This window comes from Acinonyx jubatus, chromosome B1 (assembly GCF_027475565.1).
Source record: "Acinonyx jubatus isolate Ajub_Pintada_27869175 chromosome B1, VMU_Ajub_asm_v1.0, whole genome shotgun sequence".
Lineage (NCBI taxonomy): Eukaryota > Metazoa > Chordata > Mammalia > Carnivora > Felidae > Acinonyx > Acinonyx jubatus.
Genome location: NC_069382.1, coordinates 37692361 through 37711417, shown reverse-complemented (window position 1 = coordinate 37711417; position 19057 = coordinate 37692361). Strand labels below are relative to the sequence as shown.

Here is a 19057-nt window from a genome sequence, read left to right as displayed (position 1 = left end):
TTTACAGGGATGTGGAATACAGTTGCTCCTTTTATTTCCTTTTGTCAGGATAGAGAGTGATATGGTGTCATTAGAGATTTTTAATGCCGTATCACGGCAGTGAAGTAACATAGCCAAAAGCTGTATCTCATGAAAGATGTACACCTAGAATATACAGTGACATTTTAATAGCATTCTAGGAAAACAAGTTAGTCCATCTGTGAATGATTCACTCTTCTTTCTTGTCCACTGGAATTGGGATTCATGGATTCATTCACTGAAGCTTCTGTGCAAATACTGAACATGTAAATGTTTTTACATCATTTTTTCTCCTTATTTATCAAGCTACACATCTGGTAATAGTTGATTTGCACATGATTCACCTCAAGTTTTTATGATGTAGTTGAATTAAAATTGACTTGTTAATATTTCTGCAAAATTACATTCTCATTTGAGAGCTGACCCAGAAAAGCTGCAGTTTAATATGGAAAATCAAAACAAAGCAAAATCTCAAAAGGCATAAAGGCAAAAAGCAAAAAAAAAAAAAAAAGCAAAAAACAAACCAAAAAAACCCAACAAAATAAACCTGCACCATCTGGATCATTCCCCCAGAGGAGTTCAAGGCTCCAGAATAGTAAAGGTTTCAATTATTTATTGTAAATAAGCAAATTGGTAAATTTGATCAGTTTCTGTACCACTGCCTTGCATGTTGAGGCCCTTGTATGGAATACTGAATGCAGGACTGAGTGAAATGAACGAAGTTTAAGAAGTATCCTAAGGAGGCAAAACCTCTTGGTGACACTTATTACAATTCTTCAGTTTTAGAAACTGAATTATGTTCTCCATGCTGAACAGAGAAATAGCCATTAGGAGTTTCTATAGTTAGATTTTGTTTATGGTTCTCTTATAAAGTTCCTGAAGTCATTTATAAGTAAAATGCAGTCCCATCTAGAGAGATGTATTCTATGTAAATGTCAAAAATTTGAGGCAGTTTTCTTTAGAGATGTCAAGGATTAATTTCTACTCAGAGCTAATGAACATTTATATACAATACAAATAGCAGTTTACATTTAATAAAATACTGCCTGATGTAATTATCTCATGTGATCATCCAAATAACTAAATAATGATCTTAAGGATGTAGGGAGAAGTAGTGATGCTCTGGTGATGGCAGCTAACATTTATGGTTTACTCTGTGCCAACCATGCATCTACTCATTTAATCTTCACAACACCTTGGGGAGTTGGTATTGTTAATCTCCATTTCATAGATGAAAAAACTGAGGCTCACAGAGAATCATGAGTTTACCATCAACTCTGGTGAGTGATAGAACCATTGTTTGAACCTCGGCCATCTAACTAACTGGAGATTTTGGCAAATACTTGCTTTTAGCATCTTCTAAATAAATAATTGTTACTGACTGGCAAACTAAGCACTTGCATGTAGAATCTCATTAATAAATGAAAGGAGACCTCTTAATTCTTTTGCTGTAGTGGAATTGTGCTCAAATGAATACACTGTTAGACATATTTCTTTGTTGGCACATTTCTGGGTTTTTTGGTCAGATGAGATATTACAGCCTTTCACCAGGTGACCCCATCCACATTGATGGAGGTAACTGCTGTGCCTGTATTGAGTTCCCACAGGTAATGGATGATTGCTGTGGCTACTAGATAGGTCTGCCTGGATGTCCTATAGACACTTTATATTACTGCATCTTCAAACCAAACTCAATGCTCTTTTCTCTTTCTGTCTCTTGTTTCTGCATGTGCATGTGTGTGTGCGCTCTTGCACACATTACCTCTTCTTCCTCTTGTATTTGTTATCTTGGTTGGTGGCCAACATATTCTGCTCAGGTTCTAAGTAGAGTTAGCCTTCTGCTCTCTGAACACAACTCCATACATATTCCAAATCACTATTATGTTCTTTCATTTTACTTTCTAAATCTCATTCAGAGCAGGTGTTTTTTAATATTTGTATGAATTATCTTTCAATTTCAGGTTCTTGTCTCTTAGCCAGAGTATTTTGATAACTTTCCTAGCTGGTCTCTCTGCGTTCAGTTTTGTCTCCCTACATGTTATTCCCCCATGTTACAAAGAAAACTGATCTGATCAAAATCCATATCTCTCCATTTCCCCTCTTCAGACCTATAGTGCTTTTTCACGGGTTACAGTGGTGGCTAAAAATCCTGATATCACATCAGAATCATCTTGGAGCTTAAAAAGAAAATGCTAAGCCCCCCCTCAGGCCAACAGTCTGAAAATTCCCTGGAGTAGGGCCCAGGTACATATCTTTTGTGAAAGTATTACATATGCCATATTCCCATATCTCCTTGGATATCTAATGGAGACCTCAAAGTTAATATGTCTAAAATGGAACTTCTTTCTCTTTTTTTTTAAATTTCATTTATTTTTTAAAATTTACATCCAAATTAGCATATAGTGCAACAATGATTTCAGGAGTAGATTCCTTAGTGCCCCTTACCCATTTAGCCCATCCCCCCCTCCTACAACCCCTCCAGTAACCCTCAGTTTGTTCTCCATATTTATGAGTCTCTTCTGTTTTGTTCCCCTCCCTGTTTTTATATTATTTTTGTTTCCCTTCCCTCATGTGGAACTTCTTTCTCTTAAACCTGTGCCAACTTTGGTCTTCCCTATGTCAATTGATGGCACCTCCACCCTTCAATTTGCTCACACTTTCCATGACCACCTTATGAGTAAAAATGGGTGCTTGGGTGGCTCAGTCTATCATCCAACTCTTGATTTCAGCTCAGGTCATGATATCACAGTTTGTGAGTTGGAGCCCCATGTCTGGCTCCTCGCTGACAGCACACAGCATGCTTGGGATTCTCTCTCTCTCTCTCTCTCTCTCTCTCTCTCTCTCTCTCTCTGCCATCCTCCTCCCCTCTCTCTCAAAATAAATAAATAAACTTAAATATATCAATATCTATATCTATCTATATCTATATCTATATCTATATCTATATCTGTATCTGTCTGTATCTATCTGTATCTATATCTATTATCTACCCCTTTCCTGAAACTAAGATTTTTCATCTCTCTTTCTTTGTTCTATTATTTTTCCATAGCAATTATTACCTTCTAACATACTATATATATATATATATATATATATATATATATATATATGTAATTTTTTTCATTTATTATGTTTGTTTATTTTTATCTCCCCTGGGGTATTCTACCATATTTGTTGAATCAGCAAAAACAAACCAGAAAATGCCTAACAGTAGCAAAATTATAGTAGTAAAGGATATAAAGTACTTGGGTACTGGAGTACTATTGTTCGTGTCCAGGTCTGTGCCTCAGTTTCCATCTGTAAAATGGGTGTACTACTGCCTACTTTATAAGGTTATTGAGGATTAGAGATGGTTTCTAGGATTACTAGACAGTTTCTAGTAAGCACTTATCTCAGTGGCTGGCACAAAGTAAGTGCTTAATCAGTGTTAGATGCTGCAAGGTGAGTGTGTACCATGGAGGTGTTGTAGCTGTTCTGAATAATTTCTCATTTACATTTTCTCCAAGATTAGATCATGTGCTACCTCTGCAGTGCCTGAAAAATAAATGTCCTGCATGATGATGGCCAAGAAGAATTCCTTTCCTTTCCTTTCCTTTCCTTTCCTTTTTTTTAACATTTATTTTTGAGAGACAGAGAGAGACAGAACACGAGCAGGGGAGGAGCAGAGAGAGAGACACAGAATCCAAAGCAGGCTCCAGTCTCCAAGCTGTCAGCACAGAGCCTGATGCAGGGCTGGAACCCAGAAACTGTGAGATCAAGACCTAAGCTGAAGTCGGATGCTCAACTGACTAAGCCATGCAGGCACCCCTCCTTTTCTTTCTTAAAGGCAATTTAGACTTCAGGATTTTATGTGTACCTTGCTTATGACTTACTTAGAACTCTTTTTGACTGACGTTCATTCTGGCCAGGAAAGCTCTGCATTTGTACCAGCTTTCCTGAGTTTGTTGGTTCCAGGCCTTTGCCATCTGTATTTTCAGCCTGAAGAATGGTGCCAGGGTCGTATTGCTCCCTCTGGCCCTTTCATTCTGCTTGCTACTGGAGTCATTTCTTTCCTCTCTTTGGGATTCTTCTGACTGGCCTTTACCCAGCTTATATAGTATAAAATTTGAACTAGGTGGCTGTTTGTTGTTGTTTGCTATGCACAATTCCCTAGATATACTTTATAAATGGAGGCAGGAAATGCTTTGACACCTTAGCCTAGTTTAGTTTTTTAATCCTAGTTATATTCAATAAAAGTTTAAAGAATTTTTAAAAATTTAAATTCAAAGTAAATATGAAATCAGGCAACATAACTGGTACCCTCTGCTGACATCAGTGCCTCTAGAACATTTCAGGATTAGTCATAATGAGTTAGAAACTTAGTGCTACATGTCATTGATAGTATAGCATAGAGGATAGTGGGGGCAGTGGGCACAGGTAGTTGCTCAATTCTTGGATCCTTCTAACAGATGGCTATTGAATAACTTCAACCTATTCTTGTGATGGGATACAAAGTGAAATTCAAGATTGTAGTAGGTGAGAGAGATGGGACTTTTAAAAGCAGAGCTAGAATAAAGGTAATTTATCAGGCTGAGACTGCGGCAGGGGTGAGTTGGAGTAGGATTCTTGAAAAAGTTATTTCACCTGGGCTCTTGCAGAATCAGTAAGAATTTGCAGAATGGGGCACCCCAGAATTTTAGGGTAGGATAACAAGAAGGCACAGCTAATATTCCTGTGTGGCCCAAGCATGAAGAAAATGGTAGATCATAAATCTAAATAAGCAGTTGGGGGTCAGCTTGTGAGTGTTCTTATCTTGTTATGGAGCCAGGCTGGATTGCTGGCAGAAAAATCAAGCAGCACTTGGAGATCTTGGTGAATCAGAGTTTTATTTTACACCAGCAGGCTCAGAGGAGATCCCTCTCCAGAGGTCTAAGTCCCGAACACAAAAATGGGGGACAATTTATCGTTTGTTACTTCCGCATTATGCATTAGTAGTAATTTGGCACACAGGGCAAACAGGGTAGGAAGAAGAACCTGGAAGAGGAGTCTCTAAGCTAGAGACTAGAGCTTATGTTAGTCCCGTCAACCATCTTATGGTGCATAACTTTACTTATTTTCCCAACAATCTGACATGCTACAGAATATAGATTTTTATCTTGTGTAGGATTTTTATAAAGGAGACATTATTACAGCTTTGGTGGCAGTATGCAGGCTGGTAAAGTATGCAGAGAAAAGAGGGTTTTCCTTTTGCATTTAGATTAGAGAAGATCAGTAGATCATAGGCAACTGAGAGAAGGTCTTGATGAAACTGTAGAACAATAGTAAGAATAAAAATTAAATTACATAAGTGAGTCAAAATATTCTCATAAGGAATCTGATTGTGAAACACACTACCAGTTGACAGAGAACACCATTATTGGAAGTCTTCAAATAATTTTAGAACAAACATTTTAGAAGATAGCATTACTAGGTAAATCTAGGTAAAATATAGGATGGCCAGTTAAATTTGAATTTCAGATAAACATTCAGTGATTTTTTTAGGTCCCCTGTGATGTCGCTGTATGTCCCATGCAGTATTTGAGATACACTAAAAAACTATTTTTTTGTTTTATGAAAATCAGATTTAAGTGCGTTTTTTTTTGTTTTTTGTTTTGTTTTTTTTTAGGAAATGCAGCAATCATAGTATGATAAAAAGGTTATGAGAATGCCTGGTGATCAGACTCAATGATCTGATCATTCTTTTGATGATACCACATTTGTTTGGAGGTATGAGGTACAGGCCCCAGTGAAACATTTTCTAGAACACAGTGAGAACCTTTGGGGAAGTTTTTTCTACATTTAAGTGACTATTAGGGATTTCACCTTATGAGATTATAAAGTTACTTGATCAAGAAGAAAAAAGAAGCTAGCAAGAAAAGGAAAATTCAAACTACTGAAAGCATCTAATATTCAACAGACTAGATGGACAATGTCTTCTTTATTCTAGGAAAAAAAATGGGGTGTTATTCCTCCTGAGAGGCATCATCCAGTTTGCTTTATCAAGTATGAACAAGGCTGGGCTGCCGTTGTTGTTTCTGCTCTTGATATACAGTGGCCCCTGTGTTCTGGTTCCTGTTTTTATTGGGGTTGTAAAATCATTACACAAACCCCAACAGCAAGCACTCTGCCAAGAAGATGAGGTCATAATAATATGACCTCATAGGGAGCTAGTTCCTTAGAAGCCCTAGTGGACCAGCAGACACTGGAATTGTGGAGCAAAGAGTGCTGGGAAGGGGCTTATAAGATTAAGTATGGCCCAGGCATGCTAGGCTCTGGGATGGGTTCTTTTTGGTGTCTGTCTGATTGCTGGTGAGTATGTATTGCCATTGTATTGCTAGGCTTCTGACTTAAAAGAAACAGTCTCTGTTCTTGTTCAAATAATCTCATAAATTGTGAAATGGGGCAGAATGAAACCACCTAGGAATGGAGGTATTTATCTTCACTTTATTCCTCATTTCTTTTTTACTAAAGGTTTTTTCAAGAAGATCCAGAAAAGTCTGATTTGTACAGATTTGAAAATTACCTCCTTTTGTGAATGTGGGGAAAATGAGGTGAAACTCTGTAGAGGAAGGTTTAGGATGAAAAAATACTTAAATGTACTTGCATGAGGATTTCATCATAATGTAGCAGTTTATTTTAATTGGCATCTACTTCTGTTGGAAAACTGTTTAAGGTGGCTAATTGTTTAAAGAAGCATTATCAAACATCTTAGTTTGCCTAGAGCAATTCCAGTTTGTGTGTTGTCCTGGCATTGACTGTGGTTTAACATTTTAGTTTGACTTTAAAAAATGAAGTCAGTCTGGGTTTGATAAGCTTCCGCTTGGTACTTGTAGCTTCTCTGCAGTTTCCTCTGGAATGTGTGAAGTTGAAATGTGCATTGAACAGAATTTTTGATGAGTTTTTGGGGTGACGGTGGGGTTTGTGGGGTTCGTAACTGATGGCCAAGAAAGAATTCTTGAAGACGTCTTTGGTGCAAAAAAGGTAATTAAAGTAAGGGACAGGACCCCTGGGCAGGAAGAGCTTCCAGGGACCATGAGGACAGACTGGTTATATACTTGGGAGTTGAGGGAAGGTAAAAATCAAGTGGAAGTTTCCAAGAGCTTTTCATATTAAAGAAGCCTCACAGGGTACTGGAGGCCTCGCTATTGGCAAGTTAAGGTTGTTTTTCCCTCAACAAAGCATTAACAATAAGACGTTGGGAGCTCCTGGAGAAATGTTTTACTCTGCTAGCCTCAAGTAGTTGTCAGTGGGTTCAGGTTACAAGGAAATTTAATTTTATCTGCCATTTCCTTCTGCCTTTGTTTCCCACATCACTATGGAGAAGTGATGTTGGGGCTCCAGGAAACTGAGTGAATCTATAGGTTTCTGGAGATTAGGCTGTTGATAAGACTGACTTTTTCTTGTAATTTACTAAGATATTTGTAAATTGATGGAGACCCATGTCCTGCATGACTGTGATCTCTATCAGGTAACCATTTACTTTTCCCCTTTTCCTTTGTTCTTGGGCAGCCAGGAGTGCCTAAGGAATAGTAAACATACCCCACCTGGGAGTAGGGAGTATTTGGGCCTGTCAGTTTGCCTTATGCTCCCTCATCATTTTCACATAGTTGAGTCTAAAAGACAAAGTGGGATAACCTCTCTCTTTATCCCTCCCCATATCACTGACTTTCAAGGACAGCATGTGGAAGACTTGCTGATAAGGGAGCTTGGAGAGGAGTTGCAAGGGGCATTGAATTCCCTCAGGTCTGTCAGTGGTTAGGGAGGTCTGGGACTGCACAGCCCTTAGGAGCTACTTGGTGTGCAGTGGCTGGAACTGCCTTTGAGTGATAGTGAACATGAATCTGCGAGGCTGCCACTTAGCTAGTTGGTAGTAGGAAATGGGATATTGTAAGTTAGGTAGAATAAGTGACAAAAATAGAGATTGAGCAATTTTGCTTAAAAATCTATTCATTTTTGCTATAATGATTTTTGTCATTTATTGTATGCTGTAAGTTTACAACTAATTTTTTATTGGCAATGACTCTTTCAAACTTCGTAACAATTATAATTACATATTTAATGATTTTATTATCCCTGTTCCTTCTTCAGAGTGTCCTGATTTAGACAATAAATGGTTACTTATAATTCAGGCTAAGTTAAAGAACTATGGGATAGAGCAAAAACACACAAAATTAGGCCTGTGAGCCTGTTCAGCCTAGCCTAGAATGGCTTTTAAGTTTTGAAAGGTTGAAGAAAAAAAAGAAAAAAACAACAAAAAGAAAGAAGCATGTATGACAGAGACGTTATGAGGCCTTGTCTGAAATATTTACTGTCTGGTTCATTACAGAAAAATTCTGACTGTGTCAGGTTTAGGGTCTGTGGTAAGTACATTGGAAGGCTACGTAAGCATAGTTGTTTATCATGAACACATCTTTGCCTATTTTCCAAGTTAAAGTGAGGATTTGGAAGTTACTATATTCTTGTTGGTTTAGTGTTACAAATGCATTATGTAGCATTCTATAGCCAGGTTCTAATTTGTGACCCCTTTCTAGAGCAGAGGTTCTTACAGTGTGGTCAGTGGGGCTTATTGTGACTCTTTCAGGAGGTTAATGAGGTCAAAGCTATTTTATAATAGGAGTACAGCATTATTTTCCTTTTCACTGTATTGATATTTACACTGATGGTACGAAAACAATGGAGGGGGCTTTAGCACAAATCAAGGTGTAGCAGTGAGTCACACACAGAGAGTCCGGACACCCAGGCTTTTCTTTCTAGGAAGCAGCTTTATTGATGCCAGCACGGGTTCAATGGGCTAAGACCCAAAAGGCTGAGCCCCAAATGCAGTGGGGGGTTGCTTTTTGTACAAGTTTTGCTCCTTTCTTTCCCATATATGGTAAAATACAGTCTGCATGGGCGGTCTATGTTACAGAGTCTTGAGGAATGTCACCCCCACACACACATATAGCCAGGTTGCCTTTCCTAGTCTTGAGGTTTTCACCACATTCCTTAGGGAGGGCCTCTAACACAAAGGTAGTGGCACCAAACTTTCCAAGTTGTTATTATATTCTTCATTACCATGTACTCAAAGAAACAAAACTCACCTAAAAATTCCTTTATAAAGCAGTACAAAATAATTACATTTTAACCTTTTTGTACATAACTTTTTTGTTTGTTTCAAGTTTTTATTTAAATTCTAGTTAACACATAGTGTAGTAATGGTTTCAGGAGTAGAACTTAGTGATTAATCACTTACATATAACACCCAGTGCTCATCACAAGTGCCCTCCTTAATCCCCATCACCTAAGGCCATCCCCCTATCTGCCTCCCTTACAGCAACCCTCAGTTTGTTCTCTATAGTTAAGAATTTGTTTTTTGGTTTGCCTCCCTCTCTTTTTTTTCTTTTATGTTCATCTATTTTGTTTCTCAAATTCCACATATGAGTGAAATCTTACGGGATTTGTCTTTCTCAGACTGACTTATTTCACTTTAGCATAATACACTCCATCCATACCATTGCATACAGCAAGGTTTCATTCTTTTTGATGGCTGAGTAATATTCCACTCTATATACATACCACATCTTATTTATCCATTCATCAGTCAATGGACATTTGGGCTCGTTCCATAATTTGGCTGTTGATAATGTTGCTATAAACACTAGATGCATGTGACCTATCAAATCAGTATTTTTTTTATCCTTTGGGTAAGTACCTAGTAGTGCAATTGATGGGTTGTAGTGTAGTTCTATTTTTTCCAGAGTGGCTGCACGAATTTGCATTCCCACCAACAGTACAAGAGGGTTCCCCTTGCCCCATATCTTTGTCAACATCTGTTGTTTCCTGTGCTGTTAATTTTAGCCATTCCTTTTTATTTTCACATGTGATGAAATGGAAAATATGCATAAAGCACTTCTTCTCCTGATGGTTTTCCTTCGGACAGCCTTACATGTAATTAAGTTGTGAGTTACAAACTATTTGCTTTTTGTGAAATGCCAGTTATCCTTCAAAGTGTAACTGAAAAACTATGATTATTGGCAAACATTTTCTCAAAAATTGATAGAGTGAGTCTATTAATACTTTAAGAAAACTACTGACTATATTTATTGCCAACAGTACAATTTGAGCTTTCAGTCAAAAATTAGAATTTTGGAATATTTCTGTCTGCCACCAAAACTTTGATATCTTTTCAATACTTGAAGACTTCTCTGAAGATAATCATGGCGTTTAATAAATGTAACTTTTAAAAGTATTATATAGTGAAATGTGTAACATATTTTGCAAATGACCAATGTATGATGCAGAATCATGCCTGGGTAAAAGATCCATTTAAAGTGTAAGACAGGGACACCTGGCTGGCTCAGTCACTGGAGCATGTGACTTTTGATCTTGGAGTCATGAGTTTGAGCCCCATGTTGAGTGTAGAGATTACTTAAAAATAAAATCTTAAGAAAAAGTAAAGTGTAAGACAAATTTTAATGTGAGTACAAAAGGTTAATTGATACTTTATTGCAACTAACATTTAAGAAACTATCCCTTGTTTTATTTTGGTGTCCTATAAAAAAAAAGAATATAATTATCTGTAAAAGATTAAAATACTTCTTATTTTTCTAACTAATAAGCTGGATTTTCTTTCTTTTTTTTAAGGTTTATTTATTTATTTTGAGAGAGAGTCAGCATGAGAGAGCAGGGGAGGGGCAGAGAGAGAGAGAGAGAGGGAGAGGAAGAGAGAGAGAGAATCTCAAGCAGGCTCTACACTGCCAGCACAGAGCCCAGTGCAGGGCTTAATATCATGAACCAGGAGATCATGACCTAAGCCAAAATCCAGAGTTGGATGCTTAACCAACTGAGCCACCCAGGTATCCCTGGATTTTCTTAATATATTTCAACCAAAACAATATTATTGTTTACAAATTAAATATAGAAGTGGCAGTGAGAATCCAGCTGTCTTCTAGTAAGCCAACTATGAAAGAAATATGTAAAAAATGGAAATAATTATTGCTTTTCTCATTAAATTTAATGTTATTATTTTGGAAAATTATTTTTAATAAAATATTTATATCATTGAAATGGGTTTATTATTTTTTTTACTTTTTTTTAATGTTTATTTATTTTGACAGAGAGAGAGAGAGCGAGCATGAGTGGGGGAGGGGCAGAGAGCGAGGCAGACACAGAATCCGAAGCAGGCTCCAGGCTCTGAGCTGCCAGCACAGAGCCCAACGTGGGGCTTGAACTCACAGACCATGAGATCATGACCTGAGTCAAAGTCGGATGCTCAACCGACTGAGCCACCCAGGCATGACATGAAATGGGTTTATTATTTTTAAGTGAATTAATATTTGAAAATTTTCTTTTTAAATTACTTATACAGTGGATATCAATAGATACAACTCACAGAAACATGAAGGTAACTAGAGTCCTCTGTATTTTTAAAAATGTAAAGGTCCTAACTGCTCATAAGGGGTTTAAGCAATCACTTCTTCAGTACATTGAAATATATTGCTGTAAATAGTTTTATGAATAATTAAGCCTAAAACTATCCCATTTAAAAGTTTTTCATTTATTGCTACAATATGATAATTTCATCAGCTGTTTTCCTTTTTTTGTCACATAAGAAAAATCTTTTTAATTTTTTTCTTTATCAATTCTCACAGCAATGCTGGGGTAAAAACAGCACTACTAGAGACTCATTCTGAGATGGGGAGCACTGAAATTCTGGAAAAGGAGACCTCAGAAAGTCTCAGTAATGGTACCAGCAGCAACATAGAAGCAGCCAAAAGGTTGGCCAAACGCCTTTATCAACTAGACAGATTCAAAAGATCGGATGTCGCAAAGCACCTAGGCAAGAAGTACGTTCTGTACCAAGGCTGGTGTCTGAATGTGTCCGTGTGTGTTGTCTTGTTTAATAGCTTCAACTTTAATAACAGAGTCTATCCTGTTTTCTTATAGCAATGAATTTAGCAAACTAGTTGCAGAAGAATATCTGAAGTTTTTTGATTTTACAGGAATGACACTGGATCAGTCTCTCAGGTATGATTAAATATCACTTCTGTTCTTTTTTGCCTCCAAAAATTAATTCTGAGAAGAGAAGTAATGCTGAAGCTAAAGTGTGATTTTTAATTTTTTTAAAACCCATAGTGACTTTGTAATCTTAGCTCAGATTATTCTATAGTTATTAAACATAGCAGAAAGAAAAATATATTGTTTTTATGAAATCATATATGAACTCATATTTTGCATCTAGCAGATGATGTGGTAAAGAATAGTGACAAAGTAAGTCTCGAGGAGGAGTAGAATCTGTGGGAACTTGGTTTTTGAATGATCAATTTAAAAAAAGGCAGTTTTACAGGCTGTAGAATTATACATTTTTTTCCCTAAGCATTTGTTTACAATAGCCAAGCAGCCTTTTAAGGTGATACTTTGGTATTAACTCATGAATGGAATAAAAACGACTATCCACATAATAATCAGAAAATATCTGCAAAACTGTTTCAGCACTTTTTGCTGATCCATTCAAAATAGTGTCATAAACACACTGATCCTCACTTTTCACACCACTATTGTATTGTAAATTTCTAAGAGCCACTGCTAAAAGTAAAACTTAGTCAGCATTTACTCTTATAAACTTTTTAACATGTCAGAGGTTGGAGGAATTCTGAGATCATCTGTGTAACCCTCTAGTTTTATAAATCAGGAAACTGTGCCTTGGGAGGTGAAGTGAGGATGTTTGGATTAGAATGCACAACAGTGACTTATTCTGTGGCACTTTGCATGAATCAATGGCACTCATAGGTTTTTCCACTGAAAACAAATAAGGGCAGAGGAAAGATCTATATTTATGCTTTACTTTCTGATGTGGTTTATAAAAGTTATGAAAAATTAAAGTTTGGTCAGTGTAATTTAGATTTAACAAACTAAGACAGCAACATTTTCATCATAGAAATAAGGTTTTATGTATGTTTCCACAGTAAGACTTTTTAGAACATTTTAAAGGATTTTTTTTTCTATTCATCTCATACTTAGGGAAGTGCTTTGTCTAGTGAGGGTCATCTGAGTTTATCCATAATAGACAGTACTCTTAGTGACTCAGATTTAGATTGGCGTGTAGTTCTGGGCATATTTTTATTTTTCAAAGAATTTTTATACATACATTAATTTATTCCTAACCCAAGAAATAATTTATAGTTTTAGCTCCCAATTTCCTTCCCATATAAAAGGTAATAATATAATATGATAATAGGCAAAATAAAATAAGAGAAATCTACTATACACAAAATAATATAATTCTAATTTTAACAATGTGTCAATGACAAGTATAATCATATAGCAAAATGATAAACTGTGATCCATGTACAGTTTTAAAACATAGCCTTCATGGTTGTAGGTTCAGCCTTAAGTGTTCTTTGGTTTTTATCTGACTGATCTTTTAAATGGCTATTTGTCATTTAGTCATGGGAAGTTATCACCTTCCCAAGGCCTTGTCCATCTTTATATTGACATTTTATAGAATAAAATAAATTTATATTGAATGGGTATATAGTAAGTGATTTTATAAAAGTATAACTGTAGAATATCTTCATATAATTAATTTCTCTTTATTTGTATACTTATTTGAGACAGAGAGAGAGCTAGCAGGGGAGGGTCAGAGAGAGAATCCCAAGCAGGCTCTGTGCTATCAGTGCAGAGCCCGGTGTGGGGTTCAGTGTTACGGATCATGAGATCATTACTTGAGCTGAAATCAAGAAATGGACAAGCCACCCAGGCACCCCTAATTAATTTCTTATTATATATGAATTCATTTTATTTTAATTTTTTAAAATGTTTATTTATTTTTGAGATAATAAACTCAAAATAAGAGACAGTTGGATGCTTAACCAACTGAGCCACCCAGGCACCCCTATATGAAGTAATTTTAATTGTCAAACATAAAGAGTATGGTAATGTTTTCTAAAGTTTCACTTTTTTCCCCCTAATTCTTTTTTAGGTATTTCTTTAAAGCATTTTCTCTTGTGGGAGAAACTCAAGAACGAGAGAGAGTTTTAATACATTTCTCCAATAGATATTTTTACTGTAACCCAGACACTATTGCTTCACAAGGTAATCTGATGGAAATGTTTGTATTTCAAAAAACAAGGGCTATTTTTCTCATTATTAAAGTTATATTTTATTGTGGAAAATATGGAAGATTATACAGAAGAAAATGAAAATCATCTAGTTATCTAGAGATAACTATTATTAACTGCTTGATTTATTTCCTTCCAGTCAGTTTGTGAAATATTTAATGTCAAATTGGAATCATTACAGAGTTTTGTTTCCTGTTGTCCTTCGTTTTCATTTGAGCGTTTTCTCATGTCATTAAATATTCTTTAAAAAGCATGATATGTAATGACTGCATGATATTCCTTATTCTTCTTTTAATTAATTTTTACTTAGTTTTCCAGTTCCATACTATGACAGGATGCTTTAAGTTGCTCATGCTGTCACTCTGAGATTTTACATGCAAAGCACATTTTAATGAAATGCTAGTTTTCTTATTTCTTATTCCTATACATCTGACCCTAAACCCCTTGCATGTATGCTTATTAATTTTGTGGTTAGTTTTGGAAACGTTTACAAATCTCACTGGAGTTTGTGGTGTGTCTCCAGTGCTTTGGTTTGATATTCATTGTAACAACACTGACCACTGAATTTGGTTTATGATTTTAATGAACTATGAGTTTATGTTTATTGTACTAATTTTAAAAAGCAAGTTTAAGCTATTTAATTGTTGATGTACCCTATCAAGAGAGGTTTTTCCTCCATGTCAACTCCTGCAATAAAGCAAAGTTTTCATGATTTGAGGTCAGGTGCTTTCATTTGCAATTGGAGAATCTTTCATAAACACAGATTCTGGAAGAGATCACTAGGACTAGATGCATTAGAAATGGCAGTTATCTTTGAGCTTCAGTATTGCCAGTTAAGTGTACATGATATTGACTAAAGTGATTATTCCCCAGGTCTCTGGTCTCCACCCTCCAGGCTATAGCTAAATTAACTAACCATCTGATCATTAAAGTCACATTCTTCTCTGTAAAATGGGAACTTAATTTTCTTTAGTCCTTCCTTTGATTATAGTTAGGCCTATTGTAATCACGGAGTAGAGAATGAAAGGGATAAAAAGGGAGTTGTTTCTATTAAAACCTTCTTCATATCTAATAAGATGTTAGCAGTCCTTAGTGAAAGAAGGAATATGGATGTGTACCCTCAACTGATAGGGATATTTTAGAGTTGGCTGCTGAGTTTTCTAGATGCTTTTAAGGAATTTGTTTTAATGTATTTAAAATTTAATAATAAGCTGGAAGTGGAATGAATATACTTTTGGGCATTTGGTAACATCTCCTTAGAGGCATTAATAACAGAAATCACCTACTATCCTCAAAGGCATACTTTGAAAAATAAGCTTTTTGTTTTTTAGGATTTTTTAAAAGTTTACTTATTTTGAAAGAGAGAAGGAGAGAGAGAGGATCCTAAGCAAGCTCCACACTGTCAGCACAGAGCCTAATGCCTGGCCGAACTCATAAACTGTGAGATCATGACCTGAGCCTAAGTTAAGAGTCAGACGTTTAACTGACTGATCCACCCAGGTGCCCCCAAATAAGCTTTCTTTCATTCATGAATTCAGTAATTAGAAAGGCCTTTCTGTACATTTGGCATTCATTAGTAAGATTTTTCTGCATCTGCAACTGCTATGGACAGCTATACTTGGATTGAGAATTGCAAGAAAAGAATGAGAAGTATTTCTAAGTTTGGAAATGAGAAGCTTAATTCTTATTGCCTTTTCTTTTCCTCTATAAAGTAAGAAGAGAGAGCAATGTTTCCATCTAAGTGTGAAATGATCCTTCTGGTTTGAACAACATTTTTTTTGAATATTTAATTTTTTAATATTTTCAGATTATTCCAATATTTTACTTTTGTCTGATCCATAGTATCCTGTGCCAGTAGCCTACATGTTGCCTTTAAAGAATTGTCACGAAAAAGGATAACTATTCCTCTTTTTTAGCCAGAGAACTAATACCCAGACAGTACAATGAAAGACCCAAATCTTGGTTTCCTTTAACTTTTGCTTCTTTCTTAATTTACTTTCCTCTCAGAAAGTTAAAAAAGAAGGAATAGTAGAAAATGGTTTATTTTATTTTCTGTATCGTGTGTTTCAAAAAATTAAGAAAATATAAATAAAAATATAAAAATTATCTCACTATCCAGAGACAATAATCTTTTAATATTGTTATGTATTATTCTAGATATATTTATATTTAAATGGAACTATACTGCATTTAGTGCATTTTTCATGTAATAATTTACTATGAAATATCTTTCTATATAAACATGTATACTTGGACAACATTTTTAATGACTTAAACATAACAGTTGTATTTTTGGAGGGTTTTATTTACTTGTTCCCCATTGTAAGCAATGTTTCTTTGGATATCCTTGTATTTTGTATAGATCTTTATTTCCTTAGTGTAAAGCCCCGTAAGTGGATTTACTGTGTCAAAAGTAAAAGATTACTGTTTCAAAGCTTACAATGTGTACTGTCAAATTCCCCTCCAGAGAGGTAAGAATAATATACTTTACCAGCAGTAGAGTCCAACTTTGTCACTGAAGTCCCTTTAGTAATTTATTTTTATCTATTTTTTTGTCTCCCCAAATATGATGAATTGTGCCTAGCCACATTATTGTGTTTTCATAGGTTCTTAGTGTATGCTATTTAATGATAATAACAAGGCCAACAGGAAATAGTGAATTAATGCTTTCTTTCCTTGTCTTTTCCCTTAGATGGAGTCCATTGCCTCACCTGTGCAATGATGCTTCTTAACACAGATCTCCATGGCCATGTAAGTGTAGGTGTGTGAAGATGTCTTATACAAATTAAAATGTCTTGGGCTTATCTTTGCTTTTGTGTTCATACATATTTATTATCTGCTGCCCTTTCTCTCATTCTCTACTTGACAGCTAGGTAAACATAAATCTTTGGAAGAAGAAATAACTTACTTTACATGCTAGCACAGAGCTTAGTTTTAAGTGAATACGATATCATGTACATGTCTGGAGTTGTTTTGTCTGTAATGCGTGTGTTCTGTATCTTCTTTCTCCAGTAGATGGCAGAGGCTGAGCTTTTACTTTTTTGTTTTTATTTTTGTTTTATTTTGTTTTTGGTTAGCTATTAGAGTTGATATCTGATGGAAAGGGGATATATGTTAGATCTGAAAATGTTGATTGTGTTTTCACCAAATACAGTAGTGAGTCTTAAGAACTCAGCCTTTTCTACATTTCTCAGCTCACCTGGTCTTTTACCAGTTAAAATATCAAAATGATATAATTACTTTCTCTTCTTGTATTTAAGATGTAGAATAAACTTAAATTTATAGTTATAATACAAGCTTTCCTTTTGTAGATGTGGAATTTTAGCATTTACTTAAACTATTTATATTAGAGAAAATAAGAATGTTTTAGCTTAATATAGGCCAATATATACTTATTTAGCGCAAAAACTTTTTCATACCCTCCAGTCCATTTATTTTGAAGAGAAAACCAGGTTTCTTGTAATTAAAGAATCTAAATCATCCCTTGATTTGCTATATGATTTATCTTACAATTAAAAGAACTAAAACTCAGTTATCAGTCCAATTTCGTTCTCCTATTTCAAAAGGCCACATAATTTCCTTAAGGCAAAATGGAGCTCTATGGGACCATTAAGATGGACTGAAGGGAAAGAAGTGTTCTACCCTCAGAAGACTGAAGAGGAGATGTAGTTAGTGACAGTTAGTTTAACGCTGCCTTCACAAATCTCATGATACTCAACCAAGAAATTCCTTTTGCAGTTTGCATCAGGTGAATTTAGAATAACTTAGTGACTTGTTGACATGCATAACATGTGTCCAGAGATGATAGAGATTAAGAATGTAGATTTTTTTCAGGGGACATTTTGGAGTAATAGCGCTGTAATACATCTTATGGAAATGAAGGTACTAGTGAGCCTTGAAATGAGGATCAGAATCTAAACTCATCCAGCTTGCCAAGGGGAGGACGAATCAGTGGATAGTCCTGACCTCTGCTTTTCTCTTACCAGTGAAGCAAGTTTTCCCTGCTTTCCTCTTTCCCTGTCTTGTGATAACAGTTGCAATTCTGTCCCCTTCTTTTCTTCACACTAAATTTCTCAACCTTTCAGCTGAAAGAGACAATTTTGAGTGCTCTTGTCCACATATAACTTTGGTCTAAATCAGAGAGTCCCAGCATGAGGGATCTTCTTCACATGAGTTATTTTGAGGTCCCATCCATATATGATGGTTGTACATTTAGTGTCTGTTTACTGAGAAAATGTGTAATGAAAAAAAAAAAGAATCAATTCTTATTTAAAGGTTGAGGATCTCATAGAACTTCTGTGGCAGTTGTTAGATGCAAGATTGGTTTCTATTAAAAGGTAAATTACCTTTTAAAAAGCTAATTTTGCTTTAATAATACTTTCAAATAAATATGTAACTTATTAATCACAATAATTTGAAACAGGAGGAGATAAAGGTGTGAGGTTTATTATTTATTCAGATAAGTCAGCATGCTTGATATCCAACTAGGCATGGGCACCTCAGTGTCTTTAGCCCATAGGTTCAGAACCACAGATCTTGGATTTGCTCTTGCTCTGTCTTCATACCTCCTTCGAATATTTGAAAAGAGATTAAATGAAGCATCATACTTCTTTTTGGCAACTAGAATGTAAGAGTTTATCAGTAAGAGACAGCAAACAAATGAACAGTTTATTATTAGCTTCAGTTATGCCAGTCATACTATAATTAATATTTGGCTGTGGTGGCAGAATTACATATAAGAAGGAGAATATTATAAGTACAAGTAAATCTCTGTATATCATCAAAATCATGTATTTAATGATTATTAGTTCTTAGCTTTGTTTTTGAAAATGCATGCTTTATACTTAGGGTTATCTGTTGTTTAGGTTTTGTATACTAGAGTTTTTTAAATCCTTATTTACAATGCATGCTGTTAAAAGTCT

The 19057-nt window shown here is 35.5% G+C and overlaps 1 protein-coding gene across 19 annotated transcripts in view; it reads left to right on the top strand.

Annotated features, from left to right (window-relative positions):
* Positions 1-19057, top strand: part of PSD3 (pleckstrin and Sec7 domain containing 3) — a 780457-nt gene that overhangs the window by 394729 nt on the left and 366671 nt on the right. For 13 of the 19 annotated variants that reach the window (XM_053216464.1, XM_053216461.1, XM_053216462.1 and 10 more), the window contains 4 exons: positions 11667-11861; positions 11962-12042; positions 13997-14109; positions 16828-16886. In XM_053216464.1, coding sequence (XP_053072439.1) covers positions 11667-11861; positions 11962-12042; positions 13997-14109; positions 16828-16886 — 448 coding nt within the window. Of the gene's footprint in view, positions 1-3636; positions 4534-5688; positions 6346-11666; positions 11862-11961; positions 12043-13996; positions 14110-16827; positions 16897-19057 lie in introns of those variants that run through there. The other 6 variants (XM_053216480.1, XM_053216478.1, XM_053216476.1 and 3 more) reach the window with 5 other exon arrangements.